Genomic DNA, 18,065 nt, shown 5'->3' on the forward strand with positions numbered 1-18,065 from the left:
TGATTACAGACATCAAAGCATGTTTACAAACATATCCACTGGCCATTGGTTACCATGACAACACTTTCACAGACACACACCCAGATACTACAGGCAGTAATATGAACAGTAGTCTATACAGATACTACAGGCAGTAATATGAACAGTAGTCTATACAGATACTACAGGCAGTAATATGAACAGTAGTCTGTAGCTTTGGCCTTCCACTTCTGGCTGTCTGTCTTTTCTGTTATGTTCTCTTGTTCTGGTCTGTCTGTCTGTCTGTCTGTCTGTCCTCTTTCTTATTTCCTCTTTTTGTCCTCTTTCTTCTGTCCTATTTCCTCTTTCTGTCCTCTTTCTTCTGTCCTATTTCCTCTTTCTGTACTCTGTCCTCTTTCTGTCCTCTGTCCTCTTTCCTCTTTCTGTCCTCTTTCTTCTTTCCTCTTGCTGTCCTCTTTCTGTCCTCTGTCCCCTTTCTCTGTTCTCTCTCTTTCCTCTTTCCTCTGTCTGCCCGTCCGTCTGTCTGACAACTTCACCTTTTTCTTACACATTTTAATCAGCAATCCAGTTTAGCTTTAGCATAAGCTTTTCAAAAAAACTTGAATTATTCCACATCTTTTGTACATTAATGGTACTATGATATGAAATTCAAGTTAATTAAAACCATTTCCACTTTTTCAACTATTCTCACTACTTCAACTTCTTCTTACGGATTTAAGCTATTCAACCAGTTTAACTTTAGCAATTCAGCTATTCAGCATTCCCATGCATTTTCTGCAGGAAATGCATTTTCTAGTTTCACTATGAAAGCCTGTAAAAGCGCCTCATGCTGCTGTTGCCATAATCTTACATGAGCCTGTTTTTTGCAATTATAAAGCAAATGATGTCCCCTGTCTGAAATTGGACCAGTAAGGGACAGAATTGTCATGAACGTTGCTGAATTTCTGTCCCAGTCCGCCCCTGTCTGGAGGTCTGTGTTTACCACGGTTAATCTGACGCGCTTCAGAAAGGTTGAAAATCAGCAACTTTCCCTCTTTACCGTTGATCTTACCGCAGCGCCATGAAACCATAAACAACACTGGCTCAATGCGTCATCCTCCCCCGGATCTGCCCTCTCGTTAAATGACTCCAAGACGGCCAAAATCTAAACTCAAGGCTTCAAAATTGTAGGCCACAAACCAATGGGGGACGTAACCAATGTCCATTAAAGCGCCCATATTCTGCTCATTTTCAGGTTCATAATTGTATTTTGAGGTTGTACCAGAATAGGTTTACATGGTTTAATTTTCAAAAAACACCATATTTTTGTTGTACTTCACAATGCTGCAGCTCCTCTTTTCACCCTGTGTTCAGCTCTCTATTTTAGCTACAGAGTGAAACCTCTTTTCTTCTTCTGTACTATCTTTGATTGCACTCGCACATGCTCAGGAGCTCAGATAGTAGCTCATGTCAGCTAGCTCCATAGACAGTAAAAGAAAGGCTGTTTCTCCAACTTCAGTCAGTTCCAAGGCAGGATCAGCTGGGAGACTTCTTCTAAACCAGGGCGCACATGGAAGTAGTTCTTTTGGTAGATTATGGTGAAGTTGTGTGTGTTGTAGCAGTGCTTTGCTATTGAGAACGAGGCAGCATTCTAACGGTTGCGGTTAGCCAGCTCGTTTCGGCTAGTGACGTAGAAAGCCGTGCAGATTTTGACCAGCTCACCAGGAGACTGAAGGCAGGACACATTCAGAAACCAGATCTCACTCAGAGCACCATGGGTGTTTTTTTTTCAAAGTGTGTATGTGTGGAAGCACCAGAGACACAAAATAACACCCCAAATCACAGAAAAAGTGATTTTTTTCATAATATGGGCACTTTAAGTTTTGTCCCTGCTAGTGCACATTTTGGGAACATTAGTGTAGAATAGAGTCCATAATCGGCCGCATTTTCTTGTCTGAGCCCGGCCGACGTCCGACAGAGCAGTAACCGAGCCTCGGCCTGAGCCCGACAGGCATTAAGATATTTATGTCCGAGCCCGACACAGTTAAATTCTCATTTGTTTCTCATATTAATGACACATGCACGTTTGTTTGTGTGTGGAAAAACTTTCATTACGCAGCTGTAGGAAGGCATTCAGGAATGTCAACAGATGAGGCATCAGCACACACAGGGCAACAAGCGCATGTTAACACAGGCGCGCACCTACATAATAAGCCATTTTAAATTTAAAATATTCAATGCCTTATCACGCTGATGTGAGCCCGACCCGAACCCCAACATCATTTCTAAATATCTGTCTGAGCCCTGTAGGGTACCGCCGGGTCCCGACGGGCTCGGTTCGGGTACCCATTTTTAGTATATAAATATTTTATTAACAAAATGTAGTAGTGTATGTGCTTGTTGCACAATAGGTGTGTTAGTCATTGAGGAAGGGAGTTGCACAAGAGCTGTGTTAGTCATTGAGGAAGTGATTGAAAGTACTCCGGGTGACCTCTGATGCACAGAAAGTTAAGTTTAAAATTGTTTAGGCTTTTATGGAATAGAGGTGCATTGTTTGAAGGTTGCGAGAGCAGACAAGGAAGTTGCACCACACAGAGGCCCAGACCTTGGTGAGTTAGTGTGTGTGTGCGTGTAAGATAAGTTTCTCTTAAGACACTAGAAGACCCCCCACACCCTCCCTCCCTGTGAGGATAGGATAAAAGCTTGAGGGAGAGAACAGATCAGAGCTCATAATTCGGAGGACAACTTGGTGGACCGGGCTCTGGCTTGATGTCTGTCGCTAGGGAAACTTAGACTCTGTCTGTAAACCCACTGCTGTGTTGTAACTTTTATGCTGGACTTTTATTGCTTAACTGATTTTTATTGCTTAACTTATTGCTCTTCGTCTCAGATTGATCCTTGTGTCCCGAACCCCACGGGTTCGGTCTTAAAGGGATACTTCACCGTTTAGCATTAAGACTTTGTATCAGTAGAAACCTGGTAGTATTTTTGAATGACCGTGCTTCCCTCCCTCATGTCCCCCTGAGACGAGCCTTCTCTGTATTGTGTGTCTGTAAAAAAGCCTCTAATTATGGAGGAAATATTTATTCATAATTCAAATTGAAAGTCCAAAGAGAAATTGAAAGTTCAAAGAGAAAATTAAGCGAGATCAAATTAAAAATATATATAAAAAAAATAATAATTCCATTTGGCTTATCCATTTGGATTTAACATTTGGCTTTTCGATTTCAATTTAATATTGCCTTTTCATTTTAATTTAATATTTGGCTTTTTGATTTCAATTTAACATTGGCTTTTAATTTTAATTTAATATTTGGCTTTTCGATTTCAATTTAACATTGGCTTTTAATTTAATATTTGGCATTTCAATTTCCATTTAACATTGCCTTTTCGTTTGGACTTGACACATGTCAATGTAAATGAGGAGGCGTGGCCCAAAGGCTGGTGGGAGGGTGTGAAACGAAAGGGTGCAGAGGCACCTTATGAGTAGCAGGGGGAGCTGACTGTTGGGGAGCACACTGTTAAGCATCTGTCTGCAGCTTCAGGACATCGTATTTCTGTACATATCTGATATGTTTGTCATTTTATCTCATATTTTGTCACTTTTATCTAGAAATAAATACTTTTAAATCCAAAAACATCATTCTTGTGACTTAACAATACCTCTGAAGTAACTTTTAAGACGTGCTTGAAGGTAGCACCGGAGAATTTATGTTTACTGTTGCCAAGCAACCAGGGGTAGGCTAGGCACGCCCAGGAGCACCCATCAAGCGAGTGCATGTCGCTCTCTTTTGTAGCTAATGCGACGGTGTGAAACATATCAGATATATACAGAAATACCATGTCCTAAAGCTGCAGACAGATGCTTAACAGTGTGCTCCCCAACAGTCTGCTCCTCATAAGGTCCTCATCGACTCCTCGCCCTCTGACCCTCCCACCAGCCTTTGGACTACGCCTAATACATTGACATTTTTATGTTGATCAAAAAAAAAACAATGTTAAATGGAAATTGAAAAGCCAAATATTAAATAAAAATTAAAAGCCAATGTTAAATTGAAATCAAAAAGCCAAATATTAAACTAAAATTAAAAGCCAATGTTAAATTGAAATCAAAAAGCCAAATTTTAAATCCAAATGGATAAGCCAAATGGAATTTTTTTTTTAATATTTTTAATTTGATCTCGCTTCGTTTTCTCTTTGGACTTTCAATTTCTCTTTGGACTTTCAATTTGAATTATGAATAAATATTTTCTCCATATCTAATGACGCAAAGATAAGATAAGATATACTTTATTGTCCCCGAAGGGAAATTTGTTTTGGACTCTGTCCATTCTGCAGCGTTACAAAGACAACACCAAATACAGAAAAGACAACAAATACAAATATCTCTCAACACATCCTGTCATGCAACACAAAAATGCTTCCATATACATATAATAAGCACATTATCTACTCCTTTCATTGGCACTTCCCATTAAACAACCCCGTCGGCTGTGTTCTCCGCAATAAGTGTGGCACAGCCCTTGCATAGTACATATTGCCCAACCCCAATAGCCTACATATCGCACAAATTACACAATGCACTGACAATGCCCAACCACGATACGTATTGGACAAATGACATAACGCATAACCGAATAGCCTAAGTATTGCGCAACTAACCTATTGCACAATCCCCAATAGCCTAACGTATTGCACAATGACATGATGCATGCAAATCGTCATTTAGCGTCATCGGAGGCATTTTTGCCCAGAGTCTGTGGAAGACAGCCAGCTAGAAACACGGAACGAGGGCAGGAGTATCAGCTAGGTAGAAAGCTAACGCTAGCCGGGCCACCTGCCCCATCAATCCTGCTTGCAAGTGTCCGCTCATTAGACAACAAACTGGACTACATCCAACTTCAAAGAAACTCCCAACGCGAGTTCAGAGACTGCTGTGTTTTTGTTGTTGTGGAAACATTGCCGAACAACAGCGTACCGGACTATCCAGCTACCAGGCCAGCTAGCCTTCCGAGCAGATAGAGATGCTGCTCTGTCGCCGGGTTAGACTCATGGAGGTGGGCTGTGTTAGCACGGACTGGTTACATTTTCTGGCTTTTCTCGGGCCTAGAAGGCACCAACTTCTAAAAAAAATTCACATTTCTACTACATAAATGACCCAATTTAATGCATATTCCACTTTCCAGTGGTGAAATATCCCTTTTAATTTCTATCATTTTACACGGGCTCGGGCTTGAGCTCCAGGTTGCGCGATAAATGAGCGGTCAGGTGATGCTGAGGAGGTGAAACGGAGGCTGGCCTCTGGCGATCACGTTTTTGGTTGCACCGGCAAAGAAAGCAAAGTCTGAGTTGTGGAAAACTTTTGACCGTGTGCATAATGACAAATTTGACTCATTCTTGACAAAAGGCAAAAGAGCTGTGTGTGCGTGTGTGCGCACATTTGAATAACGTCTGGCTGTAAACTGGTTCTGGCTTTTAAAAAGCTGTCAATCAAATTGTACTTCTGTCGGGCTCTGGCTCGGGCCTTGTCGGGCCGAACGTTTAAGGCCTGATTACAGCTTGTGTTCTGGTAAACTTAAGTCCGATGCAAGAAGGGAATTAATAATTTGGAGTCAGATTTGACAGTCCTTAGGGGCCTTTATTTATAGCCCCCCAAGGACCACATGAGGAGCCCTCAGGCCTGTTCTAAAAATGAAAATTGAATAATGATATTATCTGTTTCCCACCTTGTTAAGTAATTGTTGATAATTAATGTGAGAAATCATTAACATGATCAGTGTCTTCACATAGATGAGTATCATTAATCATTAATAATCATGTATAAGTATCATTAATCATTAATAATCATATATAAGTAAAGGCAAACTGAGCAAATTTGTTATTTCAGAAGAGTGTATCAAACTGGTAGCCCTTTGTATGACTCAATACCCATGAAGTAGCTCTCAGTTTAGAAAAGGTTGGTGACCCCTGCTCTAAACTTCACGATGTGTTAACTTGCCCTCTGTTTCCCCACGACAGCCTCCAGGGACAACAGCTCTGGCCTCTGCCAATCAGAGAGCCCCCTCGGCGCCTCGCCGTCCAATCAGACCTGCAGCCAGCAGGAGAGCGGCACCCATCGGGGCGTGTACCCTGTGCTGCTGCTGGGGCAGCTGCTGCTGGGCATCGGAGCCGTCCCCATCCAGCCATTCGGCATCTCCTACATCGACGACTACGCCTCCAAGAAGAACTCGCCGCTCTACCTCGGTAGGCTGCCGAAAACGCTGAGTCATGTTCACGGTTCGATAGTAAAGGCCGAGATATACTGGATATATGTGAGATATACTGGATATATGTGAGATATACTGGATATATGTGAGATATACTGGATATATAGGAGATATACTGGATATATGTGAGATATACTGGATATATAGGAGATATACTGGATATATGTGAGATATACTGGATATATACGAGATATACTGGATATATAGGAGATATACTGGATATATACGAGATATACTGGATATATGTGAGATATACTGGATATATAGGAGATATACTGGATATATAGGAGATATACTGGATATATGTGAGATATACTGGATATATACGAGATATACTGGATATATACGAGATATACTGGATATATGTGAGATATACTGGATATATGTGAGATATACTGGATATATGTGAGATATACTGGATATATAGGAGATATACTGGATATATAGGAGATATACTGGATATATGTGAGATATACTAGATATATACGAGATATACTGGATATATACGAGATATACTGGATATATGTGAGATATACTGGATATATAGGCAAGGCAAGGCAGCTTTATTTGTATAGCACATTTTATCAACAGGGCAATTCAAAGTGCTTTACATAAAACATTAAAGAGCAGTTAGAAAACAATTAAAAACAATTTAAAAACATTAATAAACAAATTAAAAACATTAAAAGACAAGAATAAAATTGATAGTGCAGTATAAGAAACTAAAGTTAATAAAATAGGTTATTTAAAGAAAAGCAACATCAAAAAGTCCAAACTGCCTGAGAGCTTCTCCTGTACTATACGGTAATTCCTCTACTGTGTGACAGTAAGTCTCGTGGTTATGACCCAATCGTTAGCCTATTTTTAAAAAAGCGTCTGCTACGGAGCCATAACGTGAGCTACAAGGTAATGGAGCATTTTATACATTGTTGTGTTTCTTTAGAAATAAACAACGGACAAATAGAGTCTTTAAACGCTTCAGATGTAAAGTTATTCTCTGTCAAAGTGACGTCAGAATGAATGGGAGTCAATGGGATGCTAACGGGAGGTGATCTCTTTGTAGCAACAAAATGGCGCCATAGGAGAAAATCGAAATCACTTTTTTTTTCTCTCTCTTTCCCCCAATTTCATCGCAATAAAATTGCATAAATATCCCGCATATTCTATCGCATTTTTTTAAGAAAACCTGTCGCATAATGAAAGATTTTTGCCCCGCAACATTCACAAAAAAACACTTCTGGAAGGACTGACTAAATAATAAATAATAAATTGACATTAAATCTTCCAGATTATAACTTTATATACACATTTTGCTGCTTATACAATACGTTCTGCACTTTTACTTCAGTCATATTTTCAATATGTGTGTGTCTCTGTCTGTGTGCCTCTGTGTGTGTGTGTGTGTGTGTGTGTGTGTGTGTGTGTGTGTGTGTACACAAGACATTTTTTAAGTGTTTTAAGTTCCCCCCAATTTCATCGCATTAAAATTGCATAAATTGAGCGTCAGCGTCAGTTCTGGCAGGCCAGGTAGTCAAGAAGCTGCTAACGCTATTGGCCAACAACACGGTCTCATCAGCTGATCTGCATCAGCTGATCTGGAGTAGCGCATCAGCTGGTCAACACCCCTCGCTGCTCAATGGCTACACTCAAACAGGGCGCCCTATTTAAAGCAGATTCAGTTTGCTCCTACCTGCTTGCTGCTCGCTTCTCTGCCGCCCGCCACCTCCCCAGCTCCTCCTTGTTGTGTATAATGTGGCATTAGCTTCTATGTCATCGTTGCTTCTATGTCATCGTTGCTTCTATGTCATCGTTGCTTCTATGTCATCGTTGCTTCTATGTCATCGTTGCTTCTATGTCATCGTTGCTTCTATGTCATCGTTGCTTCGTTGCTTCTATGTCATCGTTGCTTCTATGTCATCGTTGCTTCTATGTCATCGTTGCTTCTATGTTCGTTGCTTCTATGTCATCGTTGCTTCTATGTTTGTTGCTTCTATGTCATCGTTGCTTCTATGTCATCGTTGCAGTCATAAACTGTGTGAGCGTTCCCTAATGCTGCTGCTGTCCTCTGACTCTCTGCTATTTCATGGTGCTCATGAAAAGGTCAGAGGACTCCCTGAACAGAGCCACACCGCCAAAATTTAATTCAGAATTTATTAGCTGAAATGCAATTATTCAATTTATTTTTTATTTTTTTTATTTTACCTTTATTTAACCAGGAAAGTCCCATTGAGATTAAAAACCTCTTTTTCAAGGGAGTCCTGGCCAAGAAGCAGCAAAAGAGTTTCAAACATACAATACAATTACATACACATTATGAAAAACAGTTACAAAGGATCGACTCATGTGTTCTCAATGTGGACTTAAAAGTGTTCAATGAAAGTAATCCAGTCTTTTTGCAACATGTTCCATGTGTGGGGGGCTGAGTGAACAAAAGTCCTTTTTCCCAGTTCTGTACGGGCAAGTGGAACAGCGAGCAACAAAATATCATTCGAACGCCAACAATAAGAGCCAACACTCCTCTGTGAGATTAAGTTACAGATGTAGGATGGCAATAGATCAAGCATGGCCTTATAAATGAAAGCATACCAGTGACCCAGCCTCCTGGAGGACAAAGAAGGCCATCCCACTCGAGAATACAGTTCACAGTGATGGCTCAAGACCCTACAATTAGTAATGAACCGCAGAGAAGCATGATATGCAATGTCAATCTTATGGGGACATTTAGCAGAGGCATTCATTCAATAAAAATTGCCTAAATCATTTTTATTGTCATGTGTGTTCTTGACTTAATGGACCTGACAGAAATATCCCGCATATTCCATCGCATTTTTTTAAGAAAACATGTCGCATAATCAAGGATTTTTGCCCCGCAACATTCACAAAAAAAAACACTTCTGGAAGGACTGACTAAATAATAAATAATAAATTGACATTAAATCTTCCAGATTATAACTTTATGTATATTTTGCTGCTTATACAATACGTTACTGCACTTTTACTTCAGTCATATTTTCCATATGGGCGTGTTGCTCAACTTGCAGCACTTGCGTCAGAGAACAGCCTAACGAGTCGAACATCCTGCTTGGCTTCTTAATCAGAGCAGCGTTACGGTTATGAAGTAGGTCATGTCGGCTGTCATGGCTCATAACGAGCACCTAGACGTTGACAGAAAGGTATTTGGTTATTGTTTTGGAAGACACGAACGTGGGCGTAGATTTCAGGTGACTTGTCCCCCGCCTGATGTTCAGAAGCGGTAGAGTCGTCCTTCTCGGAGAATCTGATTGGTTGTGGGAGATTTAAGTCCACGTTGTCCCCTTTTTTTAACCTTTTTTCCAGGTGTTTTTTTGTCGCTTTTTACAACATTTTTGAAGTTTCTTTCAACGTTGCTCTGTGTGTGTGTGTGTGTGTGTGTGTGTGTGTGTGTGTGTGTGTGTGTGTGTGTGGTGTGTGTGTGTGTGTGTGTGGTGTGTGTGTGGTAGTGTGTGGGGGGGGGGGGGGGGGGGGTCCGTCTGTGTGTCTCTCTGTGTATGTGTGTGTGTGTATGTGTGTGTGTCTCTGTGTTTGTGTGTGTGTGTGTGTGTGTGCGTGTGTGTTTGTGTGTGAGTGTCTCCGTCTGTGTGTCTCTCTGTGTATGTGTGTGTGTGTGTGTGTGTGTGTGTGTGTGTCTGTCTCGTCTGTGTGTCTCTGTGTGTATGTGTGAGTGTCTCCGTCTGTGTGTCTCTCTGTGTGTGTGTGTGTGTGTGTGTGTGTGTGTGTGTGTGTCTGTCTCGTCTGTGAGTCTCTGTGTGTATGTGTGAGTGTCTCCGTCTGTGTGTCTCTCTGTGTGTAGGTGTGTGTGTGTGAATGTGTGTCTCATCAGTGTGTCTCTGTGTGTGTGTGTGTGTGTGTGTGCGTGTGTGTGTGTCTCGTGTGTGTGTATGTGTGTGTGTGTATGTGTGTGTGTCTGTCTCGTCTGTGTCTCTCTGTGTGTGTGCGTGCGTGTGTGTGCGCATGTGTGTGTGCACATGTGTGTATGTGTGTGTGTGTGCACATGTGTGTGTGTGTGTGTGTGCACATGTGTGTATGTGTGTGTGTGCACATGTGTGTGTGTGTGTGTTTTTGTGTTTCTCCGTCTGTGTGTCTCTCTGTGTGTGTGCGTGCGTGTGTGTGCGCATGTGTGTGTGTGCACGTGTGTGTGTGTGCACGTGTGTGTGTCTGTGTGTGTGCACATGTGTGTATGTGTGTGTGTGCACATACGTGTGTGTGTATTTTAACTGCATCTACAAACCAAATGTCCTTGTTTTTAATAACAGGGCAGAGTGCATGTGACCAGAGAGCAGGAAATGATGCGTTCTGATGCTAAAACCTTTCTGTGTCCCAACCCAAACGTTGGAACTAAACTAAACCTACGCCCTTCAACACAAACATGTCATCAGAGTATGTGTTTACAGACTGCAGATCAACACTGTGGTTACGTTACAGCTGTTTATCTGGTAATCACACAGAGAAAGAACAGTCTGAGTCACGTCAACTTATCTTGTGATTTATGAACATGTGTCCTGGCAAGTACCGGTCCTCCTGTTGGACGGCTAGCTGGCGCGGTACCGCTGGGTGCACTGGCCACCGGTGCAATTGGGTACCCGCTGTACCGCTGCTATGCGGCAATTGCCCACTGGCGTACCGCTAGCTGCAATTGCCATTACGCACAAGTTACTGTGGTACCTACCAGGCGCACCGCTACCGCGCAGACCTGTTACGCGTACGTTGCCAAGGTACTGGCTACCGCGGCAATGCCGTCGCTGCGGTAATCACGCGAGGTAATTACCATCTGGTAATTGCCACTGTGGCACCGCTTGCTGTGTACCGCTGCGCCGGTACCATTGCCGGGCGTAGTGCTACTGTGGTACAACTGGTTGCAAGGCAGTTACGCTGCCGGGGTAATTGCTACTCAGGCGCACCGCTGCGCGCAGCTATTGCTGGGGTACGTTACCGCGGTAATTGCTGCTGTGTGTAATGGGTCGGCAAAAATTGCCAGGTTTAGCATGTACCGAGTGCGGGCGATGTACCTCGCTCGCTGGCGTAGTAATTGCCACTTCCTGGTACCCGGCAACTGTGGGTACGTTTGCTGGTACTGGTTGGTAACTGGGGGCATTGTGCCCGGTACCGCTACCCGGTAATTGCCATTGGTAATTGTTTGTTGTGTGTACGGGGGTACGCCTGCAGGGTACGCTAGTACGAATCTGGTGGAGTAACCACTGGTAATACAGTCCGAGCCATAGTAGGTGTGTAATGAAGTGGTAGGGAAAGGGAAAGTGTGTAATGGGGTGCCGGGGAGCAATTAATGGAAGCAGCACAGGGAAGTTAGTGGGTCGGTAAGTACCGTGATAAAGTACTGTACTACGCAGCGCAGCTGTCCTGGTAATGCTAGGTACGGCTGGTAGTACTGGACCGCTAGGGTACGTCCATTACGCGTCGTAGGGGGTAATTGCTACCACAGGGGTAACCACCAAAACAGGCCACCGGGGTTTGTGGGTAGTAGCGTACAGGCAAGGGTGGGCAGTGGGCACGGTTAAGAGGGTACAATGGGGTGACGGTGGGTACTGCGCGGTATGCTGGTGTAAAATGGGAGGTGGTATTGGTGACCTAGGTGGCGGTGTAAGGTAGTCGTTAGTGAGGGAGGTTGTGTGTAGCGGGTTATACGTTACTGCAAGTGACTTGGGTGTACCGCTGGTACGCCGGGTACGCCTGGCACGGAGGCGCAGTACCGGGCAGTTGGGTGGTGAATGCTACCGTAGGAGTACTAGTACGCTCGCTATACGTTAGGTAATTGCTACTGTGTGTAACGCTACTGTGTACCTGCTGCTGCGTATTGCTGCTGTATTCGCTGCTGTGTGTACTAAAGTAACTAGTAACTAAAGTAACTAGTAACTAAAGTAACTAGTAACTAAAGCTGTAACAGATGAATGTAGAGGAGTAACTAAAGTAACTAGTAACTAAAGCTGGAACAGATGAATGTAGCGGAGTAACTAAAGTAACTAGTAACTAAAGCTGGAACAGATGAATGTAGAGGAGTAACTAAAGTAACTAGTAACTAAAGTAACTAGTAACTAAAGTAACTAGTAACTAAAGCTGGAACAGATGAATGTAGAAGAGTAACTAAAGTAACTAGTAACTAAAGCTGGAACAGATGAATGTAGCGGAATAACTAAAGTAACTAGTAACTAAAGCTGGAACAGATGAATGTAGAGGAGTAACTAAAGTAACTAGTAACTAAAGCTGTAACAGATGAATGTAGAGGAGTAACTAAAGTAACTAGTAACTAAAGCTGGAACAGATGAATGTAGAGGAGTAACTAAAGTAACTAGTAACTAAAGTTGGAACAGATGAATGTAGCGGAGTAACTAAAGTAACTAGTAACTAAAGCTGGAACAGATGAATGTAGCGGAGTAACTAAAGTAACTAGTAACTAAAGTAACTAGTTACTAAAGCTGTAACAGATGAATGTAGCGGAGTAACTAAAGTAACTAGTAACTAAAGCTGTAACAGATGAATGTAGCGGAGTAACTAAAGTAACTAGTAACTAAAGCTGTAACAGATGAATGTAGTGGAGTAACTAAAGTAACTAGTAACTAAAGCTGGAACAGATGAATGTAGCGGAGTAACTAAAGTAACTAGTAACTAAAGTAACTAGATACTAAAGCTGTAACAGATGAATGTAGCGGAGTAACTAAAGTAACAAGTAACTAAAGCTGTAACAGATGAATGTAGCGGAGTAACTAAAGTAACTAGTAACTAAAGCTGTAAAGATGAATGACGGAGTAACTAAAGTAACGTAAAAGTAACTAGTAACTAAAGCTGGAACAGATGAATGTGGAAGGAGTAACTAAAGTAACTAGTAACTAGCAGTCGAACAGATGAATGTGAGGATAACTAAAGTAACTAGTAACTAAAGCTGGAACAGATGAATGTAGCGGAGTAACTAAAGTAACTAGTAACTAAAGCGCAACAGATGAAGTAGCGGAGTAACTAAAGTAACTAGTAACTAAAGCTGTAACAGATGAATGTAGCGGAGTAACTAGAGTAACTAGTAACTAAAGCTGTAACAGATGAATGTAGCGGAGTAACTAAAGTAACTAGTAACTAAAGCTGTAACAGGTGAATGTAGTGGAGTAACTAAAGTAACTAGTAACTAAAGCTGTAACAGTGTCTCTGTGTCTGTGTGTGTGTGTGTGTGTGTGTGGTGTGTGTGTCTCTGTGTGTCTCTTTTGTTGTGTGTCTCTCTAGGTGTGTGTCTCTGTGTGTGTGGGGGGGTGTGTGTGTGTGTGTGTGTGTGTGTGTGTGTGTGTGTCTCTGTGTGTCTCTGTGTGTGTCTCGTGTGTGTCTCTGTGTGTGTGTGTGTGTGTGTGTGTGTGTGTGTGTGTGTGTGTGTGTGTCTCTGTGTGTCTCTGTGTGTTTTTGTGTGTGTGTGTGTGTGTGTGTGTGTGTGTGTGTGTGTCTCTGTGTGTGTCTCTGTATTTTTAATATGAACTTGTCACTCTTATAACTGCCACACGGGCCGATTGTGCAATCAGCTGCCAACATGACAACTCATAATCACCTTTCATTATGAAGAGCTGATCCCTTCGTGTTTGTAGTAATTAAAGCAGAAGGAAGTATTAGAGCACCAAATGTCCTGGGGCATGGGTCAAACAAACACAGGACCATCACCCAGGAGACCGGGGGTTCAGGTCCCGTTTAGAAGAGGGAAGGAAACAGAGAGTCGAGGCGTGTTGCAACATTTATTATTTCATCATGTTTTTATTTAATTTAAATTTTTTACTATTTAATTTTGGGGGGGGGGGGGGGGGGGGGGTGGGGTTAATTCTGTAGTGTACGTAATAGTTTGTATATGTGTGTATGTGCTTGCCTGTGTGTGTGTGTATATGTGTTTGTGCTTGCCTGTGTGTGTGTGCTTGTGTGTGTTTGTGTGCGCATGTGTACGTGTGTGTATGTGCTTGCCTGTGTGTGTGTGTGTGTGTGCGTGTGTGTGTGTGTGCGTGTGAGTGAGTGTGTGTGCGTTTGTGCATGTGTGTGTGTCCGTGTGTGAGTGTGTATGTGTGTATGTGCTTGCCTGTCTGAGTGTGTATGTGTGCGTGTGCATGCATGCATGTGTGTGTGTGAAGATGTATAAGAGCACCACATGTCCTTGCAGGGAGGCAGGTTGGGGGGGGTGGGTTAGGGTCAAACAAACAGAGGACCTTCACCCAGGAGACCGGGGGTTCAAATCCCGGTTGAAGAGAATAAAAAACATGAACGGGGAGTCATAATGTTTTGATCCCGTTTGAGTTGAGCCATGAATTACACATACTGCATGATGTCACTTTAAAAGATAGTTTCGCAAGTCTAGAAAGTGTACTGTTCCTCTTTATAGAGACTAAACTTAGATTCCTCTGTCGTAAGGACTTGGAGACTAGTTAGTAATGCTCTTATTTTGTCTCGTATATAGCTCAACAGTCCCACCCCTCCTCTGAGAGACCTTGGGTTCCAGAAGTAAATTTTAGACCGTTAGCATTAGGCTAACCAGACGGTACGTGACTCATATGAATACAACGTACCATTTCGAGTGAAAAAACAAACACAAAATCCCCAAAAAAGTCTAAGGTACAAGACTGTGTACATACCGTCATTTCAGAGGGAAGGAACTACTCATCCCATAAACCACCGCGCACCACTGAATAAAGGAAGCTACGTTAGTTTAGCTAACGGCTAATTCGGCTAACCGCTAGCTGAGACAGCATGTAATAACTTTAACATAACCCTCAAAATAAAACCTGAAAATATCCGTTAACATATATAACTGCTGTTACATCAGCTGTAGCCTGCTTTGCCCCAGTGTTTAGTTTGAGTTATTTTCGACTGAATCAAGCTGTCAGCTAGCGGTTAGCCGAATTAGCTGTTAGCTAAACTAACGTTAGCTTCCCGGCGGAGGCTAACGGCAGAAGCGTGGAACAGATCGTGATTCGTGCAGTGTCGTAAATCCTCATGACAGATCGTGCAGGCAGCTCCTCCTCCTCTTCACCAGCATGAGTTCCACCAATCAGAGGCGTCGCTGTGGGATTGTTGAGGATTGTGGGTAATGAAGTACTTATCCAAGACATCGCGAATAAAAGACGTTTATCTCAATACAATGTTGGTGCCCCATGATCTTTTGGCGTCTATATGAGCATATAGAATCGCTGAGTCATGTCGTAGCTGGTTATAAGTCTACCGTCCACGGTTACCATTTTATTAGCTTATATACTCCAAATTGTCAATGGAGAAATTGCATTGTATTTTTACTTGAAAATGATATATAGCACATGTGTCAAACTCGAGGCCCGCGGGCCAAATCCAGCCCCTCGCAGATTATGATTCGGCCCGCATATCAATTTAGGTTCACGATACATTTTGGCCCCGCCTACTTGTGCGCCAAACCAAAAACATGGGAAACTGTTTTTCAACTTGCAATTACATGCCACTCGAAGCAGAATTTGGCATATTTGCCGACTCTGAGACTCATAAATTCCCCCCAGAAGAAGCAGAGAGTTTAATATTCAGGCTGAGAAAGAGCTTGTTGTGAGTCAGGCCTACTTAGATTAAAATGTAATCACTGTTTAGCCTGATTTGCTAAATTCTAGGATGACTTTGGAACTTTTTTTGGTGACTTTTTCAGGGCTTTATGTGGACCAAACTGTGAGTGAGAAGACTACACGAGACATGCAATCATTGAGTCAAAGATATTTCACTTTTTCGATGAAATAAAATCATGTCAATATACTCAACACTTAACCTTTTTTAACCTTTTTTTTAATTCAGGGAAGGTTCACTGAGAGGCAGCCTCTCTTTTGCAGGAACGCCCTGATCACATTCACACAGTTACACATTCATACCTGGAAGCTGCCCAGTACAACCACAGTCTGGAGCAGTTGGGGTTAAGGGCCTTGCTCAAGGGCACCTCAGTTGTGGTAATGAGGGAGGGACAAGCGCTGCTCTTTCACTTTCCCCACCCAGATTTTATCCTGTCGGTCTGGGCAGATTGAACCGATGACCTCCCCGGTCACAAGCTTGCTTCTCTAACCTTTAGGCCACCACTGCCCACAACATGTCTGGCCCTTGATTTTACGTGTACTGTTGTACATGTTCGTCAAATGTGCATTGTCCTGAAATAATAAAATAAAATAAAACAAATGAAATAAATAAATAAGCAAGTAAAAAGACAGCGAAATGCAGTTTGCGGCCAACCAGAAGTGCAAAAAAAAAAGCAGAAAAGTGCAATGCCATATACAAGTCAGACTCTACAACACCTGCACCACCAGAAAATTAGGTAGTTTGTTTCAATTACCCACCACTCACCATGGCTCTATGTATATCTTTATGGTTATTATCTGTATTTATATTTTTCTATTCCGAGTACTTACTTTTTCAATATTATTTATATTATGGTTAATTACTTTTGCTGTGTTATTTAATTACATATTATTCAATCTAATTTCACCATTTCGCCATGCTATTCCCCATGGCAGTGGTGGCCTAAAGGTTAGAGATGCAAGCTTGTGACCGGGAGGTTGTCGGTTCAATCCCCAGACCGACAGTATAAAAAATCTGGGTGGGGGAAAGTGAAACAGCAGCGCATGTCCCTCTCTCATTAACACCACTGAGGTGCCCTTGAGCAAGGCCCTTAACCTCCAACCCGCTCCAGTGGAGCTGCTCAGTGGCCAGCAGATCAGACTGTGGTTGTACTGGGCAGCTCCCAGGTATGAATGTGATCAGGGAGTTCCTGCAAAAGAGAGGCTGCTTCTCAGTGAACATTCCCTGAATAAATAAAGGTTAAATAAAAAAATTGTGTGATGAATAAAGTATTATATAAGTATAGACAGGTTGGCTTCTCTTCACTGGTTACCAGTCAAATATAGAATTGATTTTAAGGTATTGTTACTTGTTTTTAAGGCATTACATGGATTGTCCCCTTAATATATTGCTGCTCTCTTTACCTTACATCACTCCTCCAGGAACCTAAGATGGTCTAATTGGTTCTGTCTGGGATGAAAACAAAGGGTGATCGTGCCTTCTCCGTTGTGGCCCCGAGACTCTGGAACAAACTTCCCATTTTCATATTAGCTCCTCCTCTACTGCCGAGATCTTTAAGTCTCGTCTTAAAACACATTTTTATTCTTTGGCGTGTGATTTAGGCTGTGTTTAGACGGAATGATCTGAATAGAAAATGCAGAAGTGGTGTTGCGTTCTCACTTTTTTATTCCGCGTTTTGGGGGGGAAATTTGCGTGCATATGGTGACGCAAAAATGTGTGAAATTGGATGTAGTATGCACGCCAGGCGGCTAGGTGGTAGTGTGAAGCACTGCCACACAACACCACCAAGTCCGCTCGGCTGCGTAGAACCTTCTTCTACTTCTCTCCCTAGTAGCACGAAACCAAAACATGGTGAAGCCAACAACAAAAGCTGAAAATGTTGTCTGGACAGACGAGGAGGTGGAGTTTTTGCTCCAAACAACCTTAGATTACAAGCTGTCAGTTTTCAGAAAAGTGTTTGTTTACACGTTCCCGTGTATATATATATATATGTCGTCAATGCCGTCCAGAGCACGCCAAACCTGTAGGTGGCGGTGTAATGAGAAGCTCAAGCCCACGTTAGCCAATAAGAATCCCCAAAATAGCAACAACAGCAACTAATCCTCTTTCTCTCTCGCTCAGCTGCCTCAACCTCTTGAGTTTATGTGCAAACGAAGTTTTCAAAAATCTCCACTCTGGACAGAGTTTTTAGAAAGACTCGGTTTCAGAGGAGAATTCTCCGTTTGCGTGTAAACGAAGGGCACAAACAAAGGGAAA

At 42.5% G+C, this 18,065-nt stretch overlaps 1 protein-coding gene across 2 annotated transcripts in view; it reads left to right on the forward strand.

The window, feature by feature from the left end:
• Positions 1-18,065, forward strand: part of slco2b1 (solute carrier organic anion transporter family, member 2B1) — a 75,856-nt gene that overhangs the window by 15,022 nt on the left and 42,769 nt on the right. For both annotated transcript variants that reach the window (XM_039777868.1, XM_039777869.1), the window contains exon 5: positions 5,977-6,201. In XM_039777868.1, the coding sequence (XP_039633802.1) occupies positions 5,977-6,201 (225 nt within the window). The remainder of the gene's footprint in view (positions 1-5,976; positions 6,202-18,065) is intronic.

Source organism: Perca fluviatilis, chromosome 16, assembly GCF_010015445.1.
Source record: "Perca fluviatilis chromosome 16, GENO_Pfluv_1.0, whole genome shotgun sequence".
NCBI lineage: Eukaryota > Metazoa > Chordata > Actinopteri > Perciformes > Percidae > Perca > Perca fluviatilis.